The 15,837-nt window shown below is 40.6% G+C and overlaps 1 protein-coding gene across 3 annotated transcripts in view; it reads left to right on the top strand.

The window, feature by feature from the left end:
* Nucleotides 1–15,837, top strand: part of Cep128 (centrosomal protein 128) — a 351,418-nt gene that overhangs the window by 17,554 nt on the left and 318,027 nt on the right. For all 3 annotated transcript variants that reach the window (XM_060387987.1, XM_060387986.1, XM_060387988.1), the window contains exons 4-7: nt 3,919–4,080; nt 5,268–5,354; nt 13,782–13,908; nt 15,107–15,222. In XM_060387987.1, coding sequence (XP_060243970.1) covers nt 3,934–4,080; nt 5,268–5,354; nt 13,782–13,908; nt 15,107–15,222 — 477 coding nt within the window. In that variant the 5' untranslated portion in view covers nt 3,919–3,933. The remainder of the gene's footprint in view (nt 1–3,918; nt 4,081–5,267; nt 5,355–13,781; nt 13,909–15,106; nt 15,223–15,837) is intronic.

The following is a 15,837-nucleotide window of genomic DNA, read 5'->3' as shown; positions in this document are numbered from 1 at the left end:
TCTAATCACATTTGCACTTAGGAACAACTATATTATGGATATCCTGTGAACTTTTTTTTTTTTTTTTTTTTTGCAGAGGGTCGGGCTGGGGCGCTTAAGCATTTGTGGCCTGGCAAAGGCAAGGCCAAACAGTTGCTTCAGCGACTGGTGTAGGAGGAAGCTGAGGGCATGTGAGATGCAGGGTGTCTGCAGGGTGGTCAGCTGCTCGTGGTCTCAGTCTGTGTGAAGAGCTTGGATTTCTCATGAATTCTTTTTCTGAAGTGGTGAAGACAGTCTGTAATTTAATATTTTAAAAAAGAATCTAAATTCACAGCAAGAGTCCTTTATCATCTCTAGAGCACTTCTAAGCTCCAATGAAAATAAAGGTCCCAGAGACTCAGAATATTCTGTCATGAAAGAAATTTCATCACACTGTACATAATAAGCCAAAAAAATGTCCATATAGAATTTAGGAATATTATAACAGTTTATATTAAAGACTGAGTTAACCATTTATTAAACAGAAGATGAAATTATTGGACTTCTACTCAGTAAGCTTTTGCTTTGCTCAATCTAGATTTCTCTGGTACTTTTTGTTCTAGATGTATTTCGTTTCTTTAACTTCTATTAATAATTTTTCTGAAATGATATTTTCTTGTACAAATAATTTTTCATATGAATCAAATAGACAGTTGAAGTAAAGGTGGGAGAAAAGCAAGTTTAGAGAATTTCTCACTGCTGAAAGTATATTCTGGTAGGTAGGCTTTCTTATTTTGCTGGAGATGTTGAAGCCATCATTTTTTTTTATAAATGCATTATTGTAACATTTGTTTCTGCGTCACATTATTTGTTTAAATCTGCATTTTTTGTATCTTTTTTCATTTTTTTATTATTATCATTTATTACAATTTATTCAGTTTGTATCCTGTCTGTGCCCACTCTCTTGTTTCCTCCCAATTCCTTTCTTTCTCCCTCCCTCCCTCCCTTCCTCATCTCCTCCTATGCCCCTCCCCTAATTCTGGAATTTTTAATTGGACTGTAGGAAAGTTTTCATCCTGCCACAAACTGGAATTTTATTATGGTTCCTGCAGGGTATCTATCATATTTTTATGTTTAGATGTATATTCTTACAGCTTAGAATAGGTATAGGACTAATATTAAGAACTGGAGTCTTTTTTAGACATGTGCATGTGGTATATCGTGTTCACATGTGTGTGAGTACATATGAACATCTACTTGTGCACACAGAGGGCAGAGGTTGATGTCCCATGGTCCCATGCCTTCCTCAGTTGCTCTCCACCTTATATATTGAGTTGGGGTTTCTCCAACCCAGAGCTTGCTGATTTGGCCACAGTAGCCAGCTAGCTTGCTCTGGGGATCCCCTGTTCCCCAATACCCAGCATTTATTTTGATGCCGGAAGTCAAAACTGAGTCACCTAAGCTTCCAAAGTGTAGGTCTTCAGAGAATGTTTTTGTTTTGTTGTGGATGGAACTGTTGACAAGTGTTGTTAGACATTGTATGTGAAAGTACTTTTTTTTTTTTTTTTTTGGAGTTAGTCAATTTATTTATTTATTTATTTATTTTTCAATGCAGTTTATTCAGGAACATTGAACAATCCTCGGACCCCGGGGAAAGCCAGCCCACAGCTTAAATAGCCTCTGGGTAGCCAACCCAGGCGTGCCACGGGGGCAATGCAGATAGGTCCACATACATGGAAGCAAGCCAGATCCTCGGCCTTAGCCAGATGTGGAGTTGTTCGTGACAGAGAGCACTCACCATCGGGAAGGTGGAAGGCGGAAACCAGCTCCATCTTTAAGGCATAGCATTCCGCAGCTCTCTACAGTTCCCCCTTTTTGTTTTAGACGCATCAGGCAAGAGTAGAGGTCTGATCTCTGATATTAGAAATAAATTGGGACTTTGTACAGATGTTCATTTAGGTGTCATCCACCCAAAGAGCATCAGACCCGTCCGATACCTTTTTCTCAGAGGCGGGACCTGGGGCATCAACCCGCATGCAATCAGACATGCTCTTCTCTGGGTCCAAAGCGGCTGACCCTGAGTGCAGTGCTTAGCCTCGCATCCTGAGCGTATCAGTTTAGCTTTTTATGGTATCCAACCATGCTTGGGGAGAATGTCCTGCTTCAATGGCTGTAAAGGCCTGAATGATCATGGCTGCATCACACTGTTGTGAGACTCTAATCTTGCATATATACCACAGGCAAACCAAGGAGACCAACACCAGAAGGCCTGCTAACACTCCCATGCCCGCCCATTCCTTCAGATGATTCATGGCTGTAGCAATCCATGTTGATAATCCTGTGGCTAGTCCTGCGTCCACTCCGGTAGAATTTACTGTGACAATGGCCACTCTCAGCTGCTCCATCATAGTATCGAATTCTCCAGTCCAATTACCTAAAATATAGCTCGACAATTGTTTAGACAGATTTGCAGCGCAGGAAAAATTCTCATGTTGTATGCTAGTGACACAAAGTCCAGCATACTTTCATTGACAGCCAGGTTGAGCGATTTGCCATAGGGTATCAATTTGCTCCTGCAAGAGGTCAATCCTCTGATTGAACACCATCAAGCTTCCTTTTAGTTGAGCATTAATTCCTTTATGTACAACTAAGGCATGAGCTACATTGGCTAAATGATTATTCAGGGTCTGAGCAGTCTGCCCAGTATGACTCATGGCTAATGCCCTGGTGGTAGCTCCAACAGCCGTCAATGAGATGGTAGTAACAATGGTGGCTGTAGTTCCAAGATCCCTTTTCTGTCTGAAGAGAGTCATAGCGTGAGGGGCATCAATGGGCACAGGCACCCAGTGAGGCATGCGAGTAACCAGGGCATACCTAACTTTACTAGCATTCCAGCATTGGGCAAAAAAGCAAGTATCATTACCACAATTACTTGGCTCTATCTGGCTAATAATGAATAAAAATGGGGGATATAGACAAACACGTGTGGGCTTATAGGAAACATTATGAGAAGCCTTAACCCCTCGTTGGAACATCCTGCGTCAGTTCTAGAACTAGCAGTGGTGGTGTCCGAGGTCTGAGTAGGTTCAGGAGACCATTGCCCCCAGGGGCGAGACGTGCTCCATGCCAATTGACTAACTCCATGTTTTCCTCCAATTTTGAAAGTCATTTAAGGTTCTTAAATTATTTTTTTCCCTTTTTTCTTAAATTTTTCATCAATTACACTTTATTCATTCTGCATCCCCCATAAGCCCCTCCCTCCTCCCATCCCAATCCCACCCTCCCTCCTCCCTCTGCTTGCATGCCACTCCCCAAGTCCACTAATAGGGGAGGTTCTCCTCTCCTTTCTGATCTTAGTCTGTCAGTTCACATCAAAAGTGGCTGTATTGTCCTCTACTGTGGCCTGGTAAGGCTGCTCCCCCCACAGAGGGAGGTGATCAAAGAGCAGGCCAATCAGATTATGTCAGAGGCAGTCCCTCTTCACATTACTATGTAACCCAATGGGAAATAGTAAGAGCTGGAGAGGACAGGGTCTCCACAAGGAGAGCAACAGAACAAGAAAATTTGAACGTAGGGAACTTCCCAGAGACTCATACTCCAACCAAGGACTATTCATGGAGATAACCTAGAACCCCTGCACAGATGTAGCCCAGGGCAGTTCAGAGTCCAATTGGGTTACATAGTAATGTGAAAGTACTTTTAATCCTGGCGGCAGAGCACAAATCTTAGGAAGTGGTACTTCTAGTTGATAACCCACTGCAACCACCCGGGAGCATTTTTTCTCAAGGCAGAGCAAACCACAGAAACAATTACGTGGGCAATGAATTTCTGTGTTTCCTTGTATGTCTATTTGCTGAAAGACTATTGTAATAAATACTTTAAAATGTGAGAAAGTAAGTTGTGGGTTCCTTCCTTCTGAGCTGTTCACTTGCTTGACACTGACTTGGATTTATTTTGAAGGATTTGTATACATCAATGGCAGAATCACCTAGCAATTCAGACCACCTCCTCTATAATGACCCGTTGAGTCGATTGGCAACCAGGTCAGTTCACAGGAGAGCTGGAAGTCATTCTACAATAGATGTCACTGCAAAGGTCAACACTATAACCAGTACTTTAAAGGTTGGTTTAATAGTTTGTTTTTTTTTTTTATAGTCTGAGCCTAGTAATGGTTACAGTCAGAATATTGTTTTTTTTATTTTTTCTATTACCGTAATAAATGACCAACCATGTTTACTAACTCGCAGTTCTGTAGGTCAGTAAAATGAGGAAACCCTGTTCCTTTGCCTTTTGTAGCTGCTCATGTCCCTGTCTTGGGCTTTTCTTCCTTTCAAAGCCAGCTGTCACAGTGGTTAAATCTGCTGCATTGCTTTGGCTGGCTATGTCCTCCTTTCTGCCTTTCTTTTCCTTTTTCCCCTTTCTCCCTTTCTCCCTTTCTTTCTTCCTTCCTTCCTTTCTTTCTTTCTTTTTTTCTTTCTTTCTTTCTTTTTTTTTTTTTTTTGACAGGGTTTTCTGGCTGATAGCATGTGCACATGGTGAACAAACTTAGAAAATAATTATTTGCAGCTAATTAATCCTTTGCATATATAAACAGGGAATTTGTCTTGAATTGGGTTAGGTTAGTATGATAGATGGGAAGAGAGTAATTGTTGGAGAAACAATAATTGTACATAAGAGTAACAACATCTATTCTTTGTAAACTTATTTAAGCTAATGTAACCATGGAATTTTAAAGTTTGAATCTTAACCTTCTTGCCAAAGAGACACATTAGTAAGTAGGCATATTCAAAAGAAACTACTCTATAATCCCTCATGTAAAACCAAGCATCTTTAGGTAGAAACTCGCTGTTTTGGTTAGAAATACATTTATTGTTCATTGTAAAGGGCACATTTTCTCTCCTCTTAATCAAGTTCTATAGGGAGGAAGTCACTGGAGTATAAGACATTTAATGACTCACTCTCTTTACAAGCCTGAGGGCATTTGCTTCTTCATGATTCATTTTTGTTCTTTCCTTCCCTCAACCAGCCAATCTCCCTCCTTCTTTCCCTCCCTCCTTCCTTCTTTCTCTCCCTCTTTCCCTCATTGAATAAGGACATGTATATTATATGCTTCAGATTTTGCATGAATACATTGCAGGTGGATTTGGGATTCTCTCACAGTATTGTATTGATTTGATGTGTGAAGTACATTGCTATCCGCATTACCTGGCGTATATTGTACCATTTACAAAGTTGATTTAGTTCTTTGCCAATACTAAAATTGTTTAGAAAAACAGTGTTTGGGGTGACTGAGTTTTCTCTTTCTCAAGGACACCAGTCGGAACCTGCAGCAAGTGGATCACATGCTTGGGCAATACCGAGACTATAGCATCAGACAGTCAGGTGCCATTGAGCAGGTAAGGAAGTTTCAGTCGCTTCAGTTGTTTACTTACCATATGGAAAGGCATATTTCAGGGAGAGGGAACTCAGTAAGACAAGTAGATGACAATATGGAAATGCCTATTTAGCGGAACGGGAATTGAGTAAAATAAGATAGCAATGTGGAGATGCATATTTAGGGGAGTGGGACTTAGGTAAATAAGTAGATAGCAATATAGAAATGCATATTTAGGGGAGGGGGGATATAAGTAAGATAAGTAGATAATAATGTTAATAAGTATATATTTTAAACTGCCTTACTGTTTCCAGTTTAAATTTAGTAAAAGAACTCAGATTTCCAACTTGGATTCAACTTAACCTCATTGATTTAGTTTTAGAAAGGACACGGACTAAATAGAGTTGCTAAACTCGGACCACAAATTCCATTCATGAAGGGAGTAGGAATTTTGAGGATGGTTTGTTTTAAAGTGACACATGTTTGTTATCATTATTTTTAAGGTTTATGTTTGTGAGTGTTGGTGTGCATTTAGGCCCAGTGAAGGCTAGAGGAGTCATCAGATCACCTGATGGAATTACAGCCAGTTATTAGCACCCTCACCCTCACACTCCACTCTTGCAAGCTTCCCCACAACAGAGAAACTAAACAAAACAAAGCAAAAAACAAAAAACAAAAAACAAAAAACAAAAACCTTGTTGTGGAAGCTGTAGTGTATTACAGGGTCCCATAGTACACCTCTTTGTCCGCACTTCTTTGCTTGCACATGTTCATTGCAATGAGTTGTTGGTCTGTTATGAGGCCTCTGGCTTCTAATGCTCTATCAATACTGGAACCTCACTGGGACTCCTCTCTGATATCGTGTGTTGCCTTGTGTCATGGAGATCCTGTAGTTTTGGATCTGTAGGACCAGTATTCCAGCAGTTCATCAATGGGGTAGATGTTGGGTTGGGCCAGTTCAAAGGTCTGGTTCTGGGACTGAGAGGAATCTGAGCTGGTCATCCCACTGCACCCTGCAAGCAGGGCCAGCTCTACCCTGCTGCCCGGGCGAGGGACAGGGCCTGCACTCCTGAGTGTTGCAGCCAGTGAGGGGCATGGCCAGCTCTCCCACTGTTATGACCTGACCCTGGGGACAGCTCTCCTGTTTGCCATAGGTGGTGAAGGACAAGGAGGGGAGGAGGGTACCTCTCCCTTGTCCATGCCACTACACTGTAGACAAGAAGCAGGGTTGGCTCTCGTAGGCTTATACCCTCAGTATTGGCTCACCTGTAACCCCCTCATCCAGGGCAGCTCTGCTGTGTTGCCCAGGAGAGGTGTAGGGCCTGTTCTTGAGTGTTGAAGCAGGTGAAGGCAGGGCCAGCTCTCATGCTTTCCTGACCCCAGGGCCAGCTCTGGGATGAGGGTAGGGGAGAACGTCTCTCCCTCACCTACTGTGCTGCATGGTTTCCATGCTCACACCCTCAGGGCCAGTTTCCTTCCAGCCCCACATTCAGAGCCCGCTTTACTATGCTGCCCAGGTGAGATGCAGCGTAGCAGTGATTTTCACCTACTGCTTAGAATTGTGGGGAGAGGGAAGACAGGCAGCTGAGAAAGGGTTTCTCATGAATGATTCTCATGGCCTCTCATTGACAACTGATTGTAACTTATGTACTTACAGCTGCTGTTAAGTTATGTACTATGCCACTATATGGGTTACCTGGGTCTTTCTATTTATTATCTTCAAGTCCTCAAAGTACACGGTACAACTTTCCATCTTTTAAAAAGCCAAATTACTGTGTTTGTGGATGTGTCTAACTTTGTACGAGTGAGGGTGCACTTGTGCGTGTGTGTGCTCATGCTTGAGGTCATCCTCGAGTGTTGTTCCTCAGGAGCTGTTTATCATTTTGAGACAATGTCTCTCCCTGGGACCTGGGACTCCATGGCCACGCTAGGCTGGCTGGCCAGTGAGCCTCAGGGATTCGCCTCTCTCCATCTCTCCAGGCTGAAATTACAGTTATAAGCCACCACACTTTGCTTTTTGTGTGGTTGCTGGGGTTGGACTCAGGTTCTAATGCTTGGACGGTATGTACCTTAGCAACCAAGCTGCTTCTCCATCCTCCCTGCTCCTCCCTCCCTCTCTCTCTCTCTCTCTGTGTCTTTTTCTCTCTCTGTGTTTAAATCACATTTTATTGGGGCTGGAGAGGAGGCGCAGTGGTTAAGAGCACTTGCTGCTGTTACAGAGGACCTGAGTACAGGTGTCAGCATCCACACGGCAGCTCATAACCATCTGTAACTATAGTTACAGAAGATCTGAATCCCCTCTGGCCTTTGTAGGCGCTAGGCATGCACATGGTGTACATACCTACAGGCAAAACACTCATACCCATGCAATAAAAGTAAACAGTCTTTAAAAAGTCACATTTTATTTATACGTTGTGTGTGTGCGCATGCCTGTTTTAAAATGTGTGTTGAAGTCAGGATAACTTGTAGATTTTCCCTTTAACTTTGGGGATTCCAGGGATTGACTTGGGTTATCAGGCTTGGCAATAAGTGCTTTTACTGTCTGAGCTATCTCAGTCCCTGGAATATACTTTTTAATTTGTATATGCTTTATAATAGAATGATATATTTTAGCCAGTGATAACTCAACTGTTAAAATTTCAGCATGATGAATATCAATTGCCTGCTTGAATTGTTATTTTTCTTTTAAAATATATGTTCCATTCTTAGAAAATGGAATCAACTTTTTTGCCTTAGGGAAGACAGGAGCTTTTATTGTTAACTTAGATTTTATGAATGACTGTTATTGACCCTCAGCAAATGGATATATAGTTGGTATGTTTAAATACTTGTTGGTGGTTTAACTCTGTGAACATAATTTATCAATGGTTAAAGGGAATAGTTTGGAAATATGAATACGAGCTGTGGTGTTTTTCTACTGAGTTGGTTCTACTCATCAAGGGAACTACAATGATTATTCATTGTGGTCTTTTAAAGCCTATAGGTTGTGAACTTTTAGGGCTCTTAAGGCTCTTTAATCAGAATATTCTGCATTTAATTATTGTTCCCTTGACTCTTTATAACCTCCAACGCTAAGCTTACTTTTTATTTCACTTTAACTTGAGGCCCTTTGTGACATTTTCACACATGGATGTATTTTGGTCATCTTTACACCATCCACCCACTACTGCCTTTGTCTTCTTTTCCGTTGACTCTGATCTTCTTTTCTCAAATAGCTTCCCTTCTACTTTCATGTCATTTAGTCTTTTTGAGTCTGGCTTAATTTGCTTGTCACGATGATCTCCATTTTCCTGCAAATAATATGGCTTCCATTTTCTTCATGGCAGAATTATATTCCATTGCATGCCTATATGTGTCTGCATACATACACATTTATGATATCTGTCACATTGTCCTGATCATCTGTTGGTGGGTGCTGTGCTGGCTCCATGCTTTGGCGATCATCAGTAGTATAGATAAGCTAGGCTGTACAGCTATCTTTGTGGCAAGCTGCCTTTGACTCTTGCATCCAACCCTAAGTTTAATTCTTTGCTTTTAACCTGTGAAGTCCTCTGAGGAGTCAAGTGGTTTAGGAGGATCACGAAGTCTCAGCAGGAACAGTGGCTAACTTTCTGTAGTCATTTTAGGGATTTTCCTATTACTTTAGGTTTTAAATGTTATTATCTTAACAATGCTACAAGAAATTGTATTTATATTTTTTATTTTTAAGATAAGAAAACTGGGTCACAGAATGGTCAGTGACTTGCCTCTTGTCTTTTAAGTAACATAGTCAACAGTATGACGTGTTTTAGAACCTAGCATTAGGATTTAGCTAAGCTACTCCAATGAGCTGTCCTGGCTACTTACAATTTCACAATGCAGTTATTTTTATTTATGTGCGTGCGTGCGTGCGTGCGTGCGTGCGTGTGTGTGTGTGTGTGTGCGCGCGCGCCTGAGGAGTTGAGAAGAATGTTGCATCCCCTGGAACTGGAGTTCTAGGTGGTTATGAGCTGCCCAAATGGGTCCTGGGAGGTGAACTCCGGTTCTCTGTAAAAGCTGCTCATGCTCTTATGTTGAGCCATCTTTTTGTGCTGTGACTTTATGTTTCTGAAAATTAGGACCTTAAATTTAAAGTTTGGAGGATAATATGATCACACATTGAGGGACTAGATTTAGGAGACCACTTGCACTTCTTAAGAATAAGACCAATGTCATAAAGTCGTTATTACAGCTGGCACAAGGCCTAGAATGAGTGAGATGGAACCCATTTCAGAACGGAGGTGGGAAGGAGTTGGGAGTCTGAAACTCAACCAGGATGGAGGTGCTTACAGGGCAGTGGTTCTCCTCAGTGCTTCAGCAGTGGAGTAGAGTCAGGTTGCCTGTGGCAGCATTTCCTTTCCCCTTCACCACAGCAGAGGTTTTCACATGCCTTTCTTGTGTGTGTTCTGGTTGGTGGTCATATTTAGTTGTACAGTGTACCTTGGACTTTTTGGGATTCTCAAACTTTTGACCCTGAGTTATTTCTCACATTCTGAACTTCCTAGGAGCTCCGAGGACATTGTCATCACAGAGGATGAGTGAGGTTTTGTTTTAATATTTAATGTGTAGATTTAGAACATGTTTCGCTTCTCAGTGTTGGAAGAGCTATGCAGTGGATTAGCTTCCTCTCACTTCTTGAACCCTTTGTCACTGTTAGTGAAAGAACAGGATTCTTGTCCTGTTGTAAAAATGGAACCTCAGGGCTGGAGAGATGGCTCAGTGGTTAAGAGCACTGTTTGCTCTTCCAAAGGACCTGAGTTCAATTTCCAGCACTCAACATGGCAGCTCACAACTGTCTGTACAGCCAGTTCCAAGGTATTTGACACCTTCACACTAATGCACATAAAATAAAATTAAATAAATTATTTAAAAAGAAAGGAATCTCTTGAAGGCTGAGTATTCAACATAGAGTTAATATTGCCTGCAGTAGAGATTTGGGCTCATGGTGATGAGGCTAAAGTAGTTATACAGCATTAAAGTATAGTTCTTGCTTCAAACCAGCAGGTTAATTAAGTACATTTTACAGGTAAAGATGGAATAAAGACATAAAATCAAATTATAGCATGGAAGCTTGTATCAATAGGCATTTTTCCTAATAATTTGATTAAAATATTTCTTTGGGAGTAATATGAAGTTGCCATCTGGTATGTGAATTCTCAAGAATGTTAAATAAAGTCCAGGGTTTTCTTTTTATGTAATGTGTTTCACTTGTCAAAAGTCCCTGGTGACACCACAGAAAGTGGTTTAAGCCAGACATTAGCCATTTGTCACCGCCCAGAGTTGAAGGGTTCCTTCTCCTTCCCTGGCTGATTTGCACTAATTCATTAGGTGCTTGAAGGTAAGAGCTGTCCTGTCTTTCAATAACTTAAGTAATGGTGGTCTGTAGGGAAGATATTTAATTAGTTACATTCTGCTGAGTCCACTTTATCAGTGTACTTCAGATTTTTAAATTAGGTTATTCTCTTGTTGAAAAATATATCCCCAAGTTTCTTGTGTTTTTTTTTTTTTTTTTTTTTTCCCCCTAGCGGAATGGTGAGAGGGCTTAGAGGGTAGAGGAGCTTTCCATACAAGCATGGTAACCTGAGTTCAGTCCCTGGAACCAGTATGGTGAAAAGAGAGACCTGACTCCAGAAAGTTGTCCTCTGACCTTTGTGTGTGTGCGCTGCTATAGGCTCTACAATACACACATCCTTGCACTTACATGTCATAAAAAATAAAACGATGCAAAAAGGATTTTCTTGAGGCTTATGGAAGAAATGTACTCTTTGGAGTTGAAATTGAAATTGAATTCTGATTTTTTTTTTCCTTAGAAATTACCTCAGTTACTTTGAACAAGTTATTAAACCTTTTGGAACATAATCACGCCTACTTGATTATGCTAATATTTAAGGACTAAATAATGTTTTTGGATATTTGCTAAGTATTTAGTTGCAGTTTCTTGAATCTGTGTGAAAATCCCCATTATTAAGCATTTGCTAAGCTCATTTGAGGGTTATTTTATTTCTGTGTGTGTGGGTACATGTACACCTACGGCTATAGCCCGAGGACAACTCCCAGGAGGTGGTTCTCTCCTGCCACCCGGCAGCCAGGGCTCCTAACTGCTGCTGAACCGTCTCGCTACCCGTCTATGCAAAGTTTTGATAGTAGGCTGTACATTGTTCTAAAATTTATCCTGCTTCTCGAGTGATCAGTTTCCAGTACCTTTTATTGTTCCTAGATTTTGAAGTGATGCTTTATTTCTTCTGTTCTGCATCTTTAAAAATATATCCTCCCAGGGGGCCTTTGGGGTAGGGTGGGGTAGCCTTCCCCAGCTGAGGGTCATTGCTGACAAGGTTGCCCAGGGAGGAGATAGGGATTCAGCAAGAAGAGAGAGGAGTAAGTCAGGTGATGATCAGGGGAGCCTTGCAGCTCTTGCTTCTTTATTTATTTGCTTCACAAAATAAAGACAGATTAATGCTTATCCAAAACGTATGGATTATTTGTTTGATTTTTAAAAAAATTTGAATTTATTTTTTATAATTTATTCACTTTATATGCCCATTGTAGCTCCTTCACTCATCTTTTCCTGGTTCCACCCCTTCCCTCTTTTCTCCTATTCCCCTTCCCTATTTTTCAGAAAGGGGAATCCCTATTCCCCTACCATCTGACCCCAACCTATCAAGTCTCATCAGGACTGCCTGCATCTTCTTCCTCTGTGGCCCCCTCTCCCCGACTAGGGAGAAGTGATTAAAGAGCAGGCAACAGAGTCCATGTCAGAGACAGCCCCTGCTCCCCTTATGTCCTGGAGATCATTAAGTACAGAGAAGGCACATTGCTAGATGAGGCCATTACTCGAGGAATCTCCTTGGGGTATCTGCTCCTGAGCAAACTGAAACAGTATAATTGCTGCAGGGTAAACAGAGATAATTCACAAACTCTGACTGGCTGGAGAATAGGTTACAGATTCAAGGTCACTTTTTGTTATAGACTTAGTAACTCTTTGAAAATGTAGTTTAAAGATAGGGGATCATAAAGGGTACAAAAAGAAGGCCCAAGAAAATATAAAATATGACTTAATGATCAGTCTCCAGGGCATAAGGAAAGCACATGGAGACTGAGTCTATATATCTGAGCTGTGGTTATCAGTCCTCTTCATGCATGATCCTTGGTTGGAGCATCAGTCTCTGCAGACCCCATGGACCCTGATTTGTTGGTTCTGTTGCTCTCTTTGTGGAGCTCCTGTTCCCTCCAGGTCTTTCTATCTCCCTCTTCTTCCTTTAAGATTCCCTGCACACTGCCCAAAGTTTGGCTGTGAGTTCTGCTTCCATCCCTACTGGGTAGTCCTAAAGAAGCTAAACAACAAGAAGGACCCTAGGGAAGAGGCTTAATCCTCATTCACAAGGGCAAACAGCATAGACATCAGAAGTAGGAGAAGACAGTGAACAGACAGGAGCCTTCCACAGAGGGACTTGTTGTTCTTGTTTTTTTTTTTTTTAATTTTTTTATTACATGTCCAGGGTTACAGGTTCGGTCACAATTGGAAAACACAAACAGAACAGATTTTACTATTATTTGTATTCCTATAACTCCAATTTAAAGAATCTAAAGAATGTCTCTCCAAAGCAAACACATTTATATATGACAGCTTGCTTTTAGACTGTCAGCATTTGTAGTTTGAGAGCACTCTAGACAAAAAGAAAGTATCTGTACCGGTCTTTTTATGAATAGGAAATACCAATATCTAACTTCTTTTACTATATGTTTCATCATCCACACTATAAAGTAGAAAAGTTTACTCTAGTCAATCTATCTTATTTGCTGAGTTCTATTCCTCCAGGGCTGTACCTTTTCTGAATGTGTACCATTGAAATAATAATGAATCCCCGGCATGGTGGCTCACACTTGTAGCTCTTTAAGTGCTCCAGGTGTTCATATGTGTGCGTGTGCGAGCGTGGGTTCCTTAACACCACCAGTCCCTGGTATGTGCTGATGTTTGCTCTCACAGTGAGTGGATGTGGGGTTCTGGTGCTGCTTGGTGTGCACCTTGTTGTAACAGCCTCAGTCTCTTCAGTAACTGTTCCTGGCCCAGCCTTACAGGTTTGGGCTTTCTGACAGAATGTTTAGAAGAATGCTTTTTCTTTTCCTTCCAAGGTGTTGGCTGGCCTTGTTATGTTTCTCCACCTATGTGAGTTAGCCATTTCAGTCTAGTCTTCAAGACCTTAAACAAGGTGGGGCGCCTCTTTCTGGCAATAGGAAGATGGGATAAGGTAGTGCTAGATACCATTATAAGCCAGACCTTAGCATTTGTTCTTCAAATACTTATGTTTATTAATTTTTCTATTTCCTAACATGACTCAATTCAAAATTCCTCTGATAGCAATTTTTCTTTTTCAGGAAGTCATATTTCAGAAACAGTTACTTAAGAACAATAACTCTTCAGTATTTTCTTCAGTTAAAGGAAAATTTGGAGCAGTCCATAAGCCAACTGAGGAGTCAGCGCTTACGGAGAAACTCAGGAGGGAGAAGTGTTTCTGTCATCAGCCTGAGTGCAAGCGACCTTGATAGTGGTACTGTGACAGGTAAGCACTTCATGTGTTCTAAAAGCCTTTTTTCCTTTCAAAACTGTTTCTGAATACAAACCAAATGCATTTAATTCTCAAAGAGATACAGTGTATGTACAAGATTGTAAACACGTATATTATATACATACACAAGGTCAGTACATGCAGTTGTTGGACAGTGTAGTGGGTTTTGTTTATTTACTTTTTTGTTTGTTTTTTCGTTTTTCAAGAAAGAGTTTCTCCGCGTAGCCTTGGCTGTCCTGGACTTGCTTTGTAGACCAGGCTGGCCTTGAACTCACAGAGAGCCACTCGCCTCTGCCTCCTGAGTGCTGGGATTATAGGCATGTGCCACTGCACTCGGCTAGTAGTTCGTATTTTTTAAAAAGGGCTTTTGATAGTCTGGGTTTGTGAGTTTCATTTTTCTCAGACTCTGTAGCTTTACTCAATACAGCCTCAGTTTTAATTGCTGCCCAAGCTTCAAAACAAATCCAGTTTACCTTGTGGTATGTTTTCTTTGTGATCTTGTCCTGGCATAGTAGTTTTTAAAATTTATGATTATCAACTATGCTGTAACTCATGTTAAAAGCAGGTAGATTTTATTTTTAGCCTTGGTGTTGAGCTAGATGCCAATGGTTGGGTTAAAAGTTATTAAACACTCTGCTTATAATTAATCTCATATTTCCTTGTAGTGCTGAGAATCATATTTGAAAATGTACAGTGATGGGAGTGATTTATTTAGATGAATATTGGCACCTTGAGTTGTGAATACTGCTATGACTCATAGTAGCGATTAAAATTGGACACTTGTTTATTTTTTATGTAGTCTGTCTATTGATTGCTATGCAGTATTTTGTCTTTAGATTAATTGACTTAATATTTGTAGGATTTGATTTTATTAGTGGGATGTTTTAGGGGAGAAATAGAGATTATAAGTATTTAATAATTATTTTATGTAGGAGAAAATAATGTTGATGCTTGGGACAGTGTTAAAAATTGGACCCTTTGGCACGTTCTGTTTTCAGGCTATGTTTGTTGTTCATTTTGTCTGCCTTAAGAGCAATGTTGTGATCTTTGTGGCTACAGCATGTTACTTGGGAGCTCTAGGCTAAGAGTACCTGCATATCTCCATGTCTGGTCAGCAGGTATCAAGTGGAATTTTAGATTATTCTCATGCAGTGTTTTAATGTCCCCCCCCTTTTCTTTTTACATTGGAAAGAGAGTCTCCGCTTTACACCTACTTCACCTCTGAAGGACTATGATCCACAGGGTCTTAAACGAAACAGATCCAGAACTGGTATTCGGTTTGTTCAGGAGAAAGACAACACCGTCCAGGTACTTTGTAACATTGTGTAGTTTATCTGTCACATCCTGTGTTTCTATATAAATGACTGACACTAGACCTTTATGGGCATATCTTAACTAAGAATTTGATCATCAATATCTTTGCATTGATTTTTTTTTCTTTTTAAGCCAAATATATTTTATTTTTAATGTACAAATACTATTTTATTCTTTAAGATTGAGAGGGGTTCCCCAGTGCAGACAAGTTCCATATAACCTTCCTTTATGCCTGGTCTTTTGCACTTGTCCCTACCAGGAAGAGCGTTTCTTACAATTTAGGAATATATTTTCAGTTTACAAATCTGCATCATACATCTATTTTGAAAAAAAAAATAGAAATGATCAAAAAATATTTTTAAAAAGGTCAGCAGCCTTAGCTGTAAGGGCAACTGCAAATTAAAGCTGCTTTGAGAGTTTAGTTTTATCCCAGCCAGAGTGGTTAGATCAATGAAACAAATGACAACAAATTCATAGTATCCAGGAACGGAAACAATCTAGATGGATGAGTGGATGAAGAATGTGGTACATGTAGTAGTAGAATATTATTCAGCCAGAAAGAAAATTGAAATTAACAGATAAATTGAATTGAAACAATCATTCTGAGTA

This window comes from Meriones unguiculatus, chromosome 7, assembly GCF_030254825.1.
Source record: "Meriones unguiculatus strain TT.TT164.6M chromosome 7, Bangor_MerUng_6.1, whole genome shotgun sequence".
In the NCBI taxonomy this organism is placed as follows: Eukaryota; Metazoa; Chordata; class Mammalia; order Rodentia; family Muridae; genus Meriones; species Meriones unguiculatus.
The sequence above is the reverse complement of the archived record's forward strand: the minus strand, read 5'-3'. Positions and strand labels throughout refer to the sequence as shown.